The following is a 16,448-nucleotide window of genomic DNA, read 5'->3' as shown; positions in this document are numbered from 1 at the left end:
CCTCCTGTGAGATCAATTTGACTTCAGGAGCTCTCTGAGCCTCAGCTTCTTGTTAGGAGGGATTGCATAGAAGACTGCTGGGCATAGCTTAAAAGCATCTGTCAGTAGGTTTTGTGAAGCTAAAGGCAAAAGTATTTTTGTTTTCCTTAGATGACTTTAAAGGTTATTAGCAGCATATGTTTGAAAGTTTTGTATACTTTGTCTTGCCCAAGTTGCATTGAACATTTTGAAACTGTGCTATGATATGTTTACACAGTTCAGTCAGTGGCCACTGACTCCTTGATTTTGGTAATTTTATGCAGTCTTCGAAACTTTCTTTTGTCATTAGAACTTGATTATGATGAATTAAATGCTTTTGCTCTTGCAGACTCCCATCCATTCACCCCAGCAAGTTTTTCCAGAGGTCAGCAGAGAAGTCTCTGGTCCATCAAATGGAGAACAAGGTGACAGCTCAGATGAAAATGAAACTACTGATCTGAGCAAGAAAAGGCTGAAGTCTCCCTCCAGAAGAGACAGCTACAGTGACAGCAGCAGAAGTGGTGATGAGGAGGTGATGGACTCAGCAGCGCAGGTGGGCCTTGGCTGGAGTTCTGCGCTGTACCAGAGCTCAGGGGAAGCTGAGGCACAAGCACAGAGTCAGTATGAGGCACGCCCTGGTCAGAAGGATGCTGTTCGCACCATCCTGTATCCTGATCAAGAGGCTCCCGGCAAGGCAGAGCTTGAGGACAGGTATGCTGCTGATAATGATCCTCATCATACTGCAGAAATGTTGAAGAGAGTAGTTTATCGGACCTATTCATAGAAATACTTTTTTTGGTTTGCTGTTTAGATCTGCATAAAGTCAGTCTTGGCTCATATATTAATTTATGAGTGACAGACACATTGCACTTATCCCTGTTTTTCTTTGTTTTCTGCTTTATCTGTAGTGATCTGCCTTTGGATTTGCCAGTGATCCCAACCTGTAGAACTGTACCTGATGTTACCACGTCCATTTTAATAAATGACTGTTATGCTACTCCTGTCTCTGAGCTGACTTCACAACTGGGAGAAATAGATTCATTACTCACCCAGCTGGAAAAAAATGCTGAAGAATACGAGCCAGTAATACACTGTTTCTGTCTTTCAGGAGCATAAATGTCCTGCTGTGGTTGTTTTAGCCATGATTTTGGGAGTGACTGGATAGAAGTTAGGCACACTGATTTACAAATGGGATAGTTGTAGGTTATACTTGCACTAATCTGGGTGTGTGCCTTGTAAATGGTACATACAAGTGCCATTTATAATCAGTTAATTGCAGCTGCTCATACCAATGTCTGCAGGCACTTTCTGTGTGGACTCTTGAAGAATTGATGCATTTCCATCTGTGAATGTGGAGGCATCCATGTGTACATAGGTGGATGTGTATATGTCCATTTCATGGGTCATTTCATCCTGGAAACCTTGGTATTAAATATTTAACTACCTCTAAACCATGTACTCAAAGGAACCTTAAATGGCAGATATCTTGCTTCTATCTTTTAGTTTTAGGGGGTTGTTCAGAGGTCAGAGAATAAATTGAGGCATGAAGGGCATCAGAAGACCCTGTTCTTTGCTGCATTTATAACTATGAATCCCAAAGATTTTCTGCTCTGCTGCAAGATGGGGCCTGTTTTTGAGGCTCTTCTGTGAAAGCTTCTTGCCACCACAGAAATGTCTTGTGTATCAGAAGGGACTTCCATATCCTCAGATAATCTGTTCAAAGATTGAAAAAAATTGAGATTGAATCTTGGTAGTCCCAGTTGGGAGGGTCTTCCAGGTTATAAAGCTGTTCTAGCCAATACTCCATTTTGACAAGAAACTGTATTTTTCTTAGTCCCTTCTTCAGAAGTTTTTTTTTCATCCTTCCTGGTGCTCTGTGATTTTTTTAATGCAAATGAGGCAGATCCATATCTTTCAAATCAAAATTAATGCAAATTAAAATGGGCAAAACACATGCATGTGTTCAGTTTCAAGATAAGCTCTGTGGTATTGTGTCTCACTTTAGGAAACTATGTTCACTTATTTTGTTCTGAATAATTATGGATACATTGAGATATTTAAAAATACAGAGTCTTTCTTATATATGGCAGCTAGATAAGGGTAAAATAAGGTGTCAGTTTTGATATGTGCCTTCAAAATTTTGTTTATTCATAGACTTTTATTATTTTTTTATTATTTTATTATTATTAGACATGTTATTTCCATGCAAAACATTATTTGGTTCTGTCTGAACTCATCAGAGATGCTTATTTGGAGCAGCTAAGCTGAGCCTGATAAGAAACATGTCTTGGTCCAGGCTTGTGTCCCACTTAAATCAATTGGTAAATCAGTTGTCTGCTTCCAGCTGTCTTAAATTCAGTAAAATGTTCATATTGCATCTGACTGCCCGTGTTGTAAAGTGCTGTTTTGTTCCCCTAGGAAGTGGAGCTCCGAGTGACTCTGACGAAGTCAGAAAAGGGCAGTCTGGGTTTTACAGTGACCAAAGGTAATGATAATGTTGGCTGCTACATTCATGACATCGTTCAGGATCCTGCCAAGAGCGATGGGAGACTACGGCCTGGAGACCGACTGATAAAAGTAAGGGAATTCATGTTTTCGGATACAGGGATTGCACCAAAAGGACAACTTTGAGTCTAAAAAAATAAAGTGAACTGCATTGTGGGCCAAGTCAAATGTGGTTACAGGACAAAGGCATGCACCTCCTGAGAGGCATGGTTTGATAGTGCTTGAGGAACAGCAGTAAATGCTTCCTCAGTAGTGCTGTCCTTCTTGGGACCTAACGAGGACGCCTGTGTTGCTTTTGTTGTTGCAGGTTAATGACATCGATGTCACTAACATGAGCCATACTGATGCAGTCAGCTTTCTCCGTGCTGCGCCAAGGACTGTCAGATTAGTGCTGGGGCGTGTTCTGGAGTTACCAAAGATGCCAGTGTTGCCTCATTTGCTGCCTGATATTACACTAATGTGCCATAAGGAGGAGCTAGGTAACACGGAATTAATCTGCTTTTTTGCCCTAAAGAAAAATCTTCCCCTTCAGTTACAAGGAAAGCTTGATTTTTATTTTTTTTCCCCCTTCTTTCCCTGGGAAGGTTTGTCATTATCAGGAGGCCATGACAGCCTTTATCAAGTTGTGTATATTAGTGACATTCTCCCCAAATCGGTTGCTGCCAGAGAGGAGAGTCTCCATGTACTAGATATTATCCATTACATTAATGGAGTAAGCACACAAGGAATGACTCTGAAAGAAGCCAAAAGAATGCTGGAAACATACCTTCCAACAGTGGTGCTCAAAGCAACCAGGTATGTTCTGGCAGCAAATGCTTCCCTGTACTTTTTGTTTTTCTTGCATGATTTCATGTGTATGAGTATATGAGTAAAACCTGTTCCTGGTATGACAGGAAATTCACCAAATGTTACTGAGGACTGACTCCACAGAAAGGGTCTGTAAATTAACAGGTTTTGTGCTGCAGTGGAGCACAAGGGTAATGTGGTACTTGCTGTGCTTTGTGCTTTTTGGGAACACATGGCTGTGTCCAGCTATGAACTACAGGTGTTCAAATAGATCCCCTGCAATCCAGGAGGGATTAGTCAGAGACCTGCTGTGGGATTTGGACACTCACAGGTCTGTGGGGCTGGATGGGATTCATCCAAGGGTATGGAGGGAGCTGGTGGAAGAGCTCCCCAAGCCACTCTGCATCGTTTATCACCAGTCCTGGCTCACTGGGAAGGTCCCAGGTGGCTGCAGTGTGACACCCATCTGCAGGAAGGGCTGGAAAGAGGATCCAGGGAACTACAGGCCTGTCAGCCTGACCTCAGTGCTAGAGAAGGTCACAGAACAGATTACCTTGAGTGTAGTCACACAGCAGGTACAGAACAAGGGGATCAGGCCCAGCCAGCAGGGGTTCAGGAAAGGCAGGTCCTGCCTGACCCACCTGATGTGCTTTCATGACTGGGTTCCCCATCTGGTGGCTGTGGATGTTTATACCTGGACTGAGTGAAGTCTTTGATGCTGTCTCCCACAGCATTCTCCTGGAGAAGCTGGCAGCCCATGGCTTGGACAGGTGTTCTCTTCACTGGGTTAAGAACTGGCTGGAGTGAGAGAGTGGTAGTGAATGGTGCTAGTGAGGTTCCCCAAAGCTCAGTACTGGGGCCAGCCCTGTTTCATTTCTTTACTGATGATTTGGAAGAGTGGGTTGAATGTGTCCTCACTCAGGTCACAGATGACACCAAGCTGGCTGGGAATGATTAGCAGTTTTACCAATAGTGCTATTTGCTTTAATATCTGATGATTATCGTGATTTACTTATTTTCCTTAATAAATATTTCTGTAAATATTTCTTTTCACAGAGATGGCCATGCAGTGTTCCCAAAATCCAAAAGCCCTGAGAACTCAAATCCGTGGCCACTGAAAGCTAATGGTAAGTTTTGCATGCTTACTCATTGCAAGTGAAATGCACCTGTTTGTAAAAATAAAGGAACTGATATGGGCCTTAAGATACTATCCTAATCCAACTTACTGTGACCAGCTCAAACAGGAGTTTGCTTGATCTTTCTTCTAAAAGCTCCGTGAGAAGAGATTCAGCAATAGTGTCTTTATGATGCCATTTCTCATCTAGTTTAGAAATGCTCTCTAATATAGAGAGAGCTAAAGGGTCCCTTTGAACAAGGACCCAGATGTCAGATAGTGTTTAAAAAAAAAAGAAAAAAGTAGTCAGTGACAGGTGTTTGTGGGGTTGTATCTTGTACATTCTGAGGAAAAGGGAATCAACCCTGTTCCCAAAGGTGCGTGTTTCCACTGTAAGTGGTTAAACTACTTATCAACATTTCTCTTTGCTTTGAGTTGGTTACTTTTATTAGCATTAATGCTTTCTGATCCTATCAAATGGAACATTCAAAAAGCCATTATATGAAGGGTAGTCATTCAGATATAAGTTTGGCAACGCACAGAAACCAGGCAGAAATGCTATTCCTGTCATAACATGGTATTAAATACCCTGCTTCTTTTATAAAAATAATCTATGGAGGCAAATTTAGTTTGTGGGAAAAAGTTGCTGTGAGATTGTTGTTTTTTCCCCATTTTTGTTTAGGCTGTTCCTGTGGTGATCCCTGTGATAAAACGGAAAAGACAACTGATACTTATGGGCCCAAGGTAAATGCTCCTGTCTTGTGCCTGTTACCATTAACCAGAGAAAAGAATCTACTTCAAACAATTTTAAAACTAAATAAATGAGTGAAACAATCTGTTGATCAAAGGATGTAAACCCACTGTTGTCAATTGACATGATTAAGCAGTGATCATAATAAATATGCTAGTTTTTTTAATTGATCTGCTCTTTCTTTGGCACGGTTTTGTTGAAATACAAATTGTCTTATGAGAAGGATGCAAGGCTATCATCCAAAATTCTCCATTCAGCCCCCAGTTTCTGCAGATGCTTGCATATTATATTTGCTAGGTGGTTTTCTTTCTTTTTTCCCCTTAGTTTTTTCTGAGAAGTGCTGTGTTGTGAGACCAAAAGTACTGAAGCTTGCATACATTTTACAGGGGTTATAATAATGTTAAATTTTACTATGTATTCTCTTGTAGAAGCTGCTGCTTTGTCATCATGTGGGTTTTTTTCTTAGTTGCTTTAAATTTTTTTTATTTGTTCTTGTCAAAACAAATAAACTTCCCACCCATCACCGAGGTATCTCAGATGAGAATATGGTATGAATAGAGATTTTTATTTGTTGCTGAGGAGAACTTTTTAGCAGTTGTTTACTGCTTCAGCAAATTGCCGGGCTCTTGAAGAGTTAATGGGCACTGTTCTTTGCTTTCTCAGGTCAATGGCAATGGCATCCTAGGACCTTCTCAGGGAAATACAGAAAACAATATCCATCACACGAAAGCACTAATGAACCTCTCAGGAGCAGCAGATGCACCTTCCCTTGGACTTGCCAATGAGATATCAGATTTTTCTAAACACGTTGACAAATCAGGTAAGAGGAGGTGAGATGGGAAGAGCATTATTCTGTCTGTATTGTACCAGTGCAAGGGAATCATGGCATTGTTGACTATGCTGAAATAAGTAAATGTTAGGCTGGCAGTCAGTTTTAGAAGATCATTTCCAAGTCTTGTGCTTTGCTTTAGAGGAGTTAGTTGATGTTGAAAGTAGATTTATAGAAATTGGATTTTGTGTTAGAGAGAAATGAAGGCCAGCCATGGTAACAGCTAGAAATAATGCCATGGGTCTGCCCCTTTAATTTAGTTCTCCCAAACCATCCTATACTGGGAAAACTTGTCATTTTGTACTATTTGTCTTTAGGAACAGAGGTTCCAGATGATGAGTATTATGATGAGGATGACCACAATGAAGTTGTCCAGTATCTGTTGGATGTTGTAGATGAGGAAGCCCAGAACCTCTTAAATCGGATTAATGCAACTTCAGGGGCTCAGAGTCTTCTGCATCTCAAGAAGGCTGTGTCAGAAAATCACCTGCCAGGTAACGTGAGCCATTGAAAAAGAACATCATTAACAGCAAAACACTTTGAAACAAGGTGCCAAGTAAGCAGTTGATTTGTTAACAGGGAGAGTTGACATTGATTTGATGTCTGGACTGGAAGTTTCCCAAGTTGAACACAGACAAATAGTTGCCAATTACCATGAATTTGAGATGCAATGTAAAAAGTGAGGTTCTGGTTTGATCAGTCTGGATTTTGGTTTAAGTAATCTGGGAAAATTATTCCTATTAGAGTTGTCTCTTGAGTGAAATTCATATTGTTTAGGTACCCGGTCCTGCAGCTGCAGTCATGTTGGCATGCTGAAGCATTTCAGCATTTCATTGATTTCAGATTGCACAACCTGGAAATATGTTGAGACCTCTCAAAACCAAACAATTTGCCAACCTGCTTTGTCTCTTTTAGAAAGACTGGCTTTTTGTCAGTACCTACTTCAGACTGTACATCTTTCTTTTCCTTCATTCTGTCTCCTTGGTTCCTGACTGAGATGTAGTGAGGAGTAGGATTTGTAGTTCCTTTGTGGTGTCACACTATGTATGCATGCTCCAAAAATTCAAGCAAGGTGCTTGCTCCTTCTGTAGAGATTCCTTCTAAAACTCAAGATACACCTTCCAAAATTATAGTTATTTCAGGTCATGACTTCAAGGTCATTGGGTTATTGTCATTGGTCATTGCATTAGAAGTCAGGGATGACTGAGGTTCTGGCTGTGCCAGGATCTCGGCTGAGGAATATCATTGGAGCTCCAGTACTTCCAATATCTTGTAGGCTGTGTTTTGCAACTCAAGATGAATTGAATCCGTAAGGTGTGGCAGCAGGGTGCTTCCATAGCAGACAGATGCAAGTCAGATTTTATCTGGCATGTCCTAATTACATTTTGTTAATCTAAAGAGTGAGCAGAATCCTGGTTTGGACCTACTGCTGGTCTAAATGTAACTTAATTGCAGAAAAACTACTGGCATGGGGAATATGATAACTTAGTAGCTGCAGCCTGTCCATCAGTTATGCTGTGACACAGATATTCTGTGCAAACAACCTCTTATCATGGCAGCTGTTCCAATTACAAAATAAAGAAATCTAAAGTCTGATTATCCTATACAGTAAAAGTTCTTTTCCAACACGCTGGTAGCAAAGGGCCTTAAGAAATATTTCTTGGTTATTCTGGCACCTGTATTCCCTGTCTAGTGCCAGACAAGTAAGACAGGATTCGTGTCTGTGAGAGGGTGGCTCCTGGGCATTTTCTGATGTGTTTATGCTGTATCTCCTGGTTTTCCTGTTCAGTAGAGATGAATGGAAAGGTGACAGAAGATAAGTCTGAGGACACAGACTGTGATGGGTCATCTTTACCTGAAGATTTTTCAGAGGTAGGATGGCAAGAAGCTGGCAGATGCTCTTTCAATTTGTTATTTTCCTTATTGACATAGAACTAGTGGAAATAACAATACATGTCTTTTAAATGAGAACATCACTGTAGCTTTAAATGATGTATGAGTATTTACTTTTAAATAGCATGTGATTGTCATAAATTAGCTATATAAGAGAACAAAACGTACAGTTATTTTACACTGTTATATAAAGTCCATCAGCTTTCTTTTCAAAAAGGGTGGTAATAAACTACCTTGTTAATGCTACTTCAGCTTTTTAATGTGAAAGATTTCAGTGATTCCTGCTCAGAGAAGGGGAGCAGTCACAATGAAAATGAATGCTGTGTAGGCTTTACTGTCCAAAATGTGTATTTGAAATTTCTTCTGCTGCTGCTTTTTGCTAGGATAAGTTCATTATCTTGAATAACATCTATATGTGGTTTACTCTACATTATCATGTGTCTTGTTTTACATCAGTCACTGGATGCCTAGGTTTTGTCTCTTGTTTCAAATCAGCATAACTCTCTATCCAGCACATCCTGGCTCTTCCAGCTTTCTGTCCAGTTAGTAGAGCTGAAAATCAAATCAGGAATCTGGCTCTGTGTCAATGTGCTCTACGGAGAGCCAGGAGTAAAATTGTCCGAGAATGGCAGTGGAAAAGCAAGCTGGCCTAAAAAGTATAAATGATTTTGTAGAGTTTTTCTTTGAAGAAGGGTGGAAATGCCTTCCTCTGTGCTGAGTCTTCATTGTCTGTTGAGGAAGGTGTGAATAGGAGTGTGTCACTTAGAGGTAGAGCCCTGTTATGCTACATATCCACAGTACAGGAACTGTGACTTGACAGAAGGCAGAAGTTTTCACTTATCAAGCTTACCTCATAAAGGGTTTCTAAGTATTAGCAACAAAAAAAGCCAACTGGGGAAAACTTAGATGACTCTATTGCTGCTGTGAGTCAGGAATGATTTTAATATAGCTTTTTGGCCTTGTTACAGTAGAGTATCTGTCCAAGTGCTCAGTGTTCTCGTCCTCTGTTATTTTGGGTTAATGAGATGTCTAAAAGAGGAAAGTCTTTCATTGTGTGCTGCTTTGAACTTAGTACCCTTCAGAAGTAGTCCCTGTAATTGTTAATTGTTTAAAATTTGCAGTATGTGAATGTTGTAACTATGTCCTTTAATGTGTTTTGAAATACTTCTAGCCAACACATGTAAATGGTTGTGAAGACTATTGTGGAGTAAAAGCTGTGCCAGAAAGGTAAGATTTCTTTCCTAGTGTTGCTTGACAGCAAACCTGTGACGTCTGGAAGTCTGAAGTGTAGTATATTGTTATGAGAGAAAAACAACAATAAAAAAGCAAGAAATCACTCCCAAAACAAACCAAATAAAATATCTGTACAATGTCTTGTTGAATTTTCTCTTGGTCTATTCCTTACTTAAAATTTTGTCATTTGCCTGAATACTAGTCAGCTTTATGTGGTTTACTATGCCCTGCTTTTATTTGTTCCTTTGATAAGTGGTTACAGTAACTGGACTGTGTTCAGATGTCTCCAAAGAACGTAATTTGCATTGTGCTAACAACTTGGTACTTAGATGTGAAGAAAATATTCAAACAGTGCTGTCTTCAGTTCAAATCTATACAAGCTTTATTAGTGTTACATCTTCTGGTTTTAAAGCACTGCAACTCAAATGTAGAGCTGCTATGCTCCATCAGCTCCCATTTGGGTGCCTGGGGCTTTCTGTTTTTTCCATGGAGCATGAAGCATATGCCTGGCCGAGTTATTAGCTGTCCCTTTGAGCCACTCTGAACTTCAGAAATTCCCGATATTGTTTTTCTTTGTGAAATAATTTTGGTCTAAGAAAAATTTCAGTGAAAGTGCATATGCTTTTATGCTTTTAAGCTTGTGGGAAGTTTGGGGTTGAGACTTGGCTTAGGCAATGACATTATGACCTAAAGTACTTAATACATTCATCACTATCTTCAACAAAGCTAGAAAACTTGCAATTGAAAGTAGATACTCAAGTGTAGTGAATTGTATGAGTGGTACCAATCTATTATTGGATGCCATTTAATTGCTTAGCCTCTGAAAAGTAATTGCAGTGGTAGTTATTACTAGATTTGTATATTCCTGGCTCTTTTTCCACTGTTACCTTTTTCAGATCCCCTCTGGGGATGTAGAAGAGAAAAAGGGGAAAGAAAAGTTAGGTTTTTGAGATCACTGGTAGGGGTTCAGTCCAGAAATAATTGTAGCTATAAATTACTTTCTAGCGGGGTTTGTTTTTTTTTAACTGGGTTGCAAATGTGTTGGTTCTAGGTGTTCTTTCTTACCTCCATACCTTGTCCTCTTGTAGATCTCCTCCACAGCCTTCCTTGAGCCAGGCAGATGAGGATGAAATCACGTGGGGAAGCGATGAGCTGCCGATTGAATCAGTCAGCCATGAACGTGTAAATAAAGGCAAGGACATTTAACATAATCAATGGAAAACTTCAGGGTCACATTAAATAGACAGAAATGAATTTTAAGACGTCCTGGATATGTTTTGAGGGTGTCATGACAGGTATAGTGGGGATTCTAACAGCTCAGCAATGCACTGGAAAGGATCTCTACAGCTTTGTGTGACAGGTGTGTGAGAGTTAATAGGAACAAGTATTGGCAGTGTTGTGTCTGTAGTTGTACAGGTGCTGGGACCAGCTGAGATATTTCCTTCCTTAGTATCTATCCGACAAAAGCTGTAACAATAAATATATAAGTTTGATTGTGATTGGATTGATACATCATGTGCTTCACATACCAGCTACTCCATGCTCAGATTAGGCAATACTTCTATCTTGACTGTCATTCTTCCAGTGCTGCTTGATGTGGCAGAGTGGAACTCTCTGCAGTTTGATGTGTTTGGCAGAATCTAATCTTCATTTTTTTGGAATAGCATTAGAAATGCCAGTTCCTGAAGTTCATATACAGCGGTCCTTTGTGTTCATTAAAAGAAAAAAGGATAATCCATGTGGTATTTCAGACTAAGTAGATTTAAGACATTTCTAATTGCAATGCCAGACAGATTCTTGGTTTATTAATTTTGTTGGGCTTCAGAGAAGCACTGAAGGCCTGATGGGAGGTAAGCTGTATTGGCAAAAAAATGCCTTTCCAAGTGATAATTGTAAGATGTGTTATATACATGTTGAGTATTAGTGCTGAAAACAAGTCACAGGCTGTAATGTGGAGAGTTCTGAATTCATATGTGTGTGCATGCATCCATCTTTGTAGGTTCTTGTGTGAAGAACTTACATTTAAAATGTACTTAAAGTTCGTTTCAATGTATTTGGAAGTTGGAAGTTCTGGAAAATGCTCTGTTCGGTTCCTGGATTCATCAGAGCTGATTTTGTGTCTTACTGGTTTTGCTAGTTAATTTGGTTTTGCCTGTCAAACTGAGAGTACAGCTGTGTGTTCTCTCTGGTGTATGGGGGCATTCAAGAGAAAACAGGTAGTACAGTGGTGAACAGCAACATGCAAATCCGGCTGTGAGCTACAGCTTGTTTCCTTGGTTTTAGCTATTTATTTCTATTTGTATCTTCTGCTAGATTTCCCCCTAGTGACGAATGAAGAGATCTCTGCACTCCCTACTGTGAATGTGCTCCCTGGAGGCAAATATTCCGGAGCCAAATTGAAGTCAGTGATCAGAATGTTGCGTGGATTGCTGGAACAGGGAGTCCCTTCTAAAGAGATTGAAGTGAGTAACTATCTGTCCTTTAAAGTCCTTTTTCCTAGTATAAAACAAAAATAGAATGGCTGCATCATCACTGCCTTGAATACCACAGCTCTTTAATTGGAAGCTCAAAAGAGATGAAAAGACTTAACACCAAAGACTTCTCTCCCTTCCCCCACAAGCTGCTGAAAGATGAGATCAGTTTGAATTCAGTTCATAAGTGTTTTCACATCAATCTTGCTTCTGGTATGTTACCAAGTGAATATGAGGTAAACAGCCATAGACAAAGGCTGTGAAATCCAGCTGCTGAATGTGAAACCAGTCTTTCCAAAGTCTTAAGTCAGCCATGCTACATCTCTTTTTTGAGAGAATGAGATAAAATATTTACTGGATAGTAGGTGGGGTTTGGTTTGGGGTTTTTTTTTGTTTATTTCATTTTCTTGGCTGTGTAAAAGATGCCTTCCTGCATTATTTTGCATATCCACATTAGGATTTGATTTTTAATGATTCTATTTGTTAATGACTTGATAACATAACTGCTCTTAATATTATTACTATTCAGTGCTTTCCTAATGCACATGTAATTGCTTCTTTACAGAACCTTCAGGAGTTAAAACCTCTGGATCAGTGTTTGGTTGGACAAGCAAAGGAGAACAGGAGAAAGAACAGATACAAAAACATACTTCCTTGTAAGTCCTAACTCATTTGGAATTCACTGTTCATATTCTGTCACCACCTGTATGGCCAGATGGATTGGATTCCTAATCCTAGTAAGGAAAAAACTGAAGCAAGCATTTATAAAGCAGTTTAAGATCAGTGAACAATATACTACTGTGCTGCAGTAGGTATGGATGGATGGTCATAGACTTTTCAGTTGTTTCAGCAGATCCCATGTCTTAAATGATGTATACATGTGGAACCAGGCAATGTTTTTTCAGTTTTACCCGTGCAGAATTGGAAAAACAGACACGGGTACTATTGTCAGTAAATTTCCTGCCATAAAACTCTACTTGTTAGGTGTTGAGGAGAAGTAAGAATGGACAGAGGTTAGTTCTGTTTGAGAAAAATTCAACCTCACTTTTTCAGAGCTGCTGCAGTTCAAATCGCTTATCCTGCCTGTCTGCTGATTTCTATTTCTCCTGCAGACATCTTTTTCTTTATTGAAAGTACTGATTAGTACCCTAAGTTAAGTATTTAAGTGAATTATTTCTTTAAAAGCAAGATGTGGAAACATCTGTGGAGATGAGTGCGTGTGTGTGTGTAAGGCTCACCATCTGTACTGTGTGAAGGTCAGATGATGTGCACACCTAACATGACGTCTTTCTGTTGTGTGGGGATTGCAGATGACACCACCAGAGTTCCTCTTGGTGTTGAAGGTGGATACATCAATGCCAGCTTCATTCACATGCCCGTGGGGAATGAGGAGTTCGTTTACATTGCATGCCAAGGACCTCTTCCTACTACTGTAGCAGATTTCTGGCAAATGGTTTGGGAACAAAACTGTACTGTGATTGCCATGATGACTCAGGAGGTCGAGGGAGAAAAGATAAAGTGTCAGCGTTACTGGCCAGATGTGCTCAATAAAACCACCATGATCAATGACAGACTACGGCTTGCTCTTGTGAGACTTCAGCAGCTGAAGGGCTTTATCATCAGAGTGCTGGAGCTCGAAGAGATTCAGGTGAGTGAATCTAATTCTGCATGCTTAGAGTTTTTTCTGAGTGTTGCCATATTTATCCTTATACTTCTGGCTTGCCTGCTTTCACTTGCTTTGTCTACATCGAGAAGTAACCCAGGGCTTCTCCTCTTTGCCCAGTGATCATTACTGGGCAGCTGTTCCTCATTGCAGCCTGTGCTACTCTGTGACCTTTATAGGAGAAGGCATTTGGGCCGGGTTATGATTTCATTATGCTAATGAGACACTAAATTTTGGCTCCCTTTGGCCACAGAAGCATACAGGGATAGGCAATCCACTGATAATTCAGCCTGGCTGGTTGACTCCTCTGTGTGATCAGCTCAGTCTGGACAGTAAACCTTACACATTTAAATTACTTACTAGCTACTTCCAATTCAGCTCTTGTTTTATTGAGTTACAAAGCATCCTCACTGGGCAAATCCCTCTTTTCTTTGACTTTTCTTTGAGAACTCAATTTCTTTCTTTTTATTCTTGCCACGTGCTACATGTTGTTGGTGTTTTTAAACCTCAGACAGGTGAAGTACGGCACATTTCCCACCTGAACTTCATCGCCTGGCCTGACCACGACACCCCCTCCCAGCCAGATGATTTGCTCACCTTCATCTCTTACATGCGGCACATCCACAAGTCGGGACCCATCATCACGCACTGCAGTGCAGGCATCGGGAGGTCGGGCACCCTCATCTGTATAGATGTGGTTCTGGGGCTGATCAGCAGAGACCTCGACGTGAGTATCCCAGGGGATGGGCTCAGTGGTGCTTCTGACCTGCAGGAAATGTGTTCCACTGGGTCCATGAAATCTTTTAAAGAGCGTGCCATGCTGTTGGCAGTACCGTGTTTGCTTCTTGGTGATCCCAGGTGGGGAGAGCTCTAATATCTAGTGGTTCTTGGGTTAGCTCAGGGAATCTTAAGTGTCCTGTCTGCTGGTCACCCCAGCAACCAGGTGCCACTTGAAGTATGCTGCAAGGACATCTTCTACCATAGTGGACTTCTGGTGTATGGCATGAGAAAAATGGTGTTGCCATGATGGCTTGGGCAATTGATGGAAGGGGTATGCAAATTAACTTTTCCAGCACAACCAGGGAAATGCTTTCTAGGGTGACCCACAGGAGGGTGCTAGCTTCCCTGTTTATGTCCTTCAGCGGCCTGGGGTAGCAAAACTTTGGTGAATTTCTAGAGAAGATGAGCTACATCACACTTAGCTCCATTGGGTTTCTAAGCACCCTCTGAATGTCTAGAACTTTATAGACCTGAGAAAAAAAAAGTGTTTTGTTAGGTTGGACTGAGGGGCTCTTTTCTGCACACTTAGCTTAGAGTAAGCAAGAGGACATGTGTACAGAAAGAAAACAAGGGAAGGGGGGAGTGTCTGATGTGGGACCACATCCAGATTGCCCAGAGACACTACATGTCTACCTGACATACAGAGGCTACAGTGAATTATTTGTTATTATTACCTAATTCTGTTCCCTGGTTTGATGCTAGGGATGTTTCTTTTCTCTGCATGTCTGCCTTTTTTTGAATGTTTACCTTGCTGTTTGTTTTGGTAGTTTGACATCTCAGACCTGGTGCGCACGATGCGTCTGCAGAGACATGGAATGGTTCAGACAGAGGTGAGTCTGGATTCCCCAGGTGTCCACTCAACCATCTGATGTGCTAGAGAACTTCACGATGCACACAGCAATTGTCTTTGTGCACTGTAATGTAACATTTGTGTCACAGGAATTAAATCAGATGAGTAGCAGGATGTGTTTAACATTTATAAACACAAGCCGTTTTTAACATGCTGTATTGTTTTGATCTGCGTTCTAAAAAGATAATTGTGCATTTTCATCTTCAAAAGCATGTGTTTATTAGAGGAAGTCAGCTAAGCTTTTTGGGCTTAAAGTTGCATTATAAACTGAAGAGAAGGTCTAAGTGTAGCTGCTGTGAATCATTGATACTATCAGAGATGTCTTGAGATCTCCTTTGGGAAGGTATTCAGCCAGAAATTCAAATCTTTTAAGAATAGTCTAGATCTACAGCTAATTAACTTTAGAGATGGTCGTCACAAGGTCTTGTTAAAATCTGCACTTTTTCTTTGAATGGGAAGGAATTGTGAAGTTATAGTTAACAAACCCCTGAAATCAAACCACAAAACTATCAGTCTCATCCCCACCTCACACCCCAAAACATGTATTAGCCCCCACACCTCTATCACTGAGATTAAGGTAAGAAGCTGCACTGTCATCTGAGTTCTCTATTTGCTGGCATTGATGAAAGACCTTGAAATTCACTTGCTCTCTTCATTTCACTTCTGTAAAGTGCCTCATCTCCTTTAGGTGGTTTTGGTGTGAAAGAAGGATAAACATCCCATATGAAATATATCTTTAGTGGCAGATCAGTGTCTGTATTTGCTTTAAGTTGAGGTTGCATATTTTTCCACTGTGGCCTTTTTGTTTGTTTGGGTTTTTTGTTGTTTGGGTTTTTTTGTTCTCTTTGGGAGTTGTTGTTGTTGTTGGTTTTATTATTTAATAGAGTAATTAGGATTAAAATAGAGTGCTATGGAACTGTGAAGTGCAAGTGAGACCACTTAGATGGTGCAGACGTTTTTCACGTGTTCTGTAATTTCCTTTTCCTTGCAGGATCAGTACATTTTCTGCTATCAAGTTGTCCTTTATGTCCTGAATCATCTCCAACACGAAGAACAACAGAGAGACAAATAAAATACTGAAGCAGAAGTGCATTTAAAATACGGAATCAAGGAGGTTGAGAGGCTCTTGAGCATTTTATTTGTCCTGCCAGTAGTTTTCTAATCCCTTTCTCCAGTTGCTGTCCAGTGTCTTTTCTATAAAGTCTCTCCATCATTCCAAATAAGGTGTATAGTTCTAAGGGAAAGGGATAGCTCATACAATACCACTGTTGTACTCAGCCCCGTGGATACACATGTGAGATTTTTGTATAACAATATTTAATAAAGCTGCTTTTTTTTTTGCAGCTTCCTTATTATGTCATAAAACACTGAAATAAAAATATTTTAATTTAAAAAGAAAAGTAAAGGGGAAGAAAAAAGTAATCCTGTAGTACTTCCTGCAGTTCTGCAACTGTTTTGGGGTATTTGTTTCTTACAGGGTGGGCAAGTGGGAGGGATGAAGCAGTATTTTTATCCGGACAAACTTTATTACAAAGACATTTTACTAGTCTATTTT

General features: G+C 40.3%; 1 protein-coding gene across 1 annotated transcript in view; it reads left to right on the top strand.

The window, feature by feature from the left end:
• PTPN13 (protein tyrosine phosphatase non-receptor type 13) overlaps positions 1-16,224 on the top strand; it is a gene marked incomplete at its 5' end in the record, with an annotated part of 87,992 nt that extends 71,768 nt beyond the window's left edge. Inside the window, 18 exons of the mRNA XM_082281290.1 lie at positions 368-729; positions 927-1,101; positions 2,437-2,595; positions 2,831-3,002; positions 3,108-3,318; positions 4,366-4,436; positions 5,106-5,167; positions 5,838-5,994; positions 6,321-6,497; positions 7,793-7,875; positions 9,068-9,123; positions 10,218-10,321; positions 11,443-11,591; positions 12,166-12,256; positions 12,911-13,248; positions 13,775-13,990; positions 14,811-14,873; positions 15,885-16,224. Coding sequence (XP_082137416.1) covers positions 368-729; positions 927-1,101; positions 2,437-2,595; positions 2,831-3,002; positions 3,108-3,318; positions 4,366-4,436; positions 5,106-5,167; positions 5,838-5,994; positions 6,321-6,497; positions 7,793-7,875; positions 9,068-9,123; positions 10,218-10,321; positions 11,443-11,591; positions 12,166-12,256; positions 12,911-13,248; positions 13,775-13,990; positions 14,811-14,873; positions 15,885-15,965 — 2,727 coding nt within the window. The 3' untranslated portion in view covers positions 15,966-16,224. The remainder of the gene's footprint in view (positions 1-367; positions 730-926; positions 1,102-2,436; positions 2,596-2,830; positions 3,003-3,107; positions 3,319-4,365; positions 4,437-5,105; positions 5,168-5,837; positions 5,995-6,320; positions 6,498-7,792; positions 7,876-9,067; positions 9,124-10,217; positions 10,322-11,442; positions 11,592-12,165; positions 12,257-12,910; positions 13,249-13,774; positions 13,991-14,810; positions 14,874-15,884) is intronic.
• Positions 16,225-16,448: the final 224 nt, after the last annotated feature.

The sequence above is a fragment of the Coloeus monedula genome (genome assembly GCF_965178545.1).
Source record: "Coloeus monedula genome assembly, chromosome: 5".
NCBI lineage: Eukaryota > Metazoa > Chordata > Aves > Passeriformes > Corvidae > Coloeus > Coloeus monedula.
This window is presented reverse-complemented; position numbering and strand designations above follow the sequence as displayed.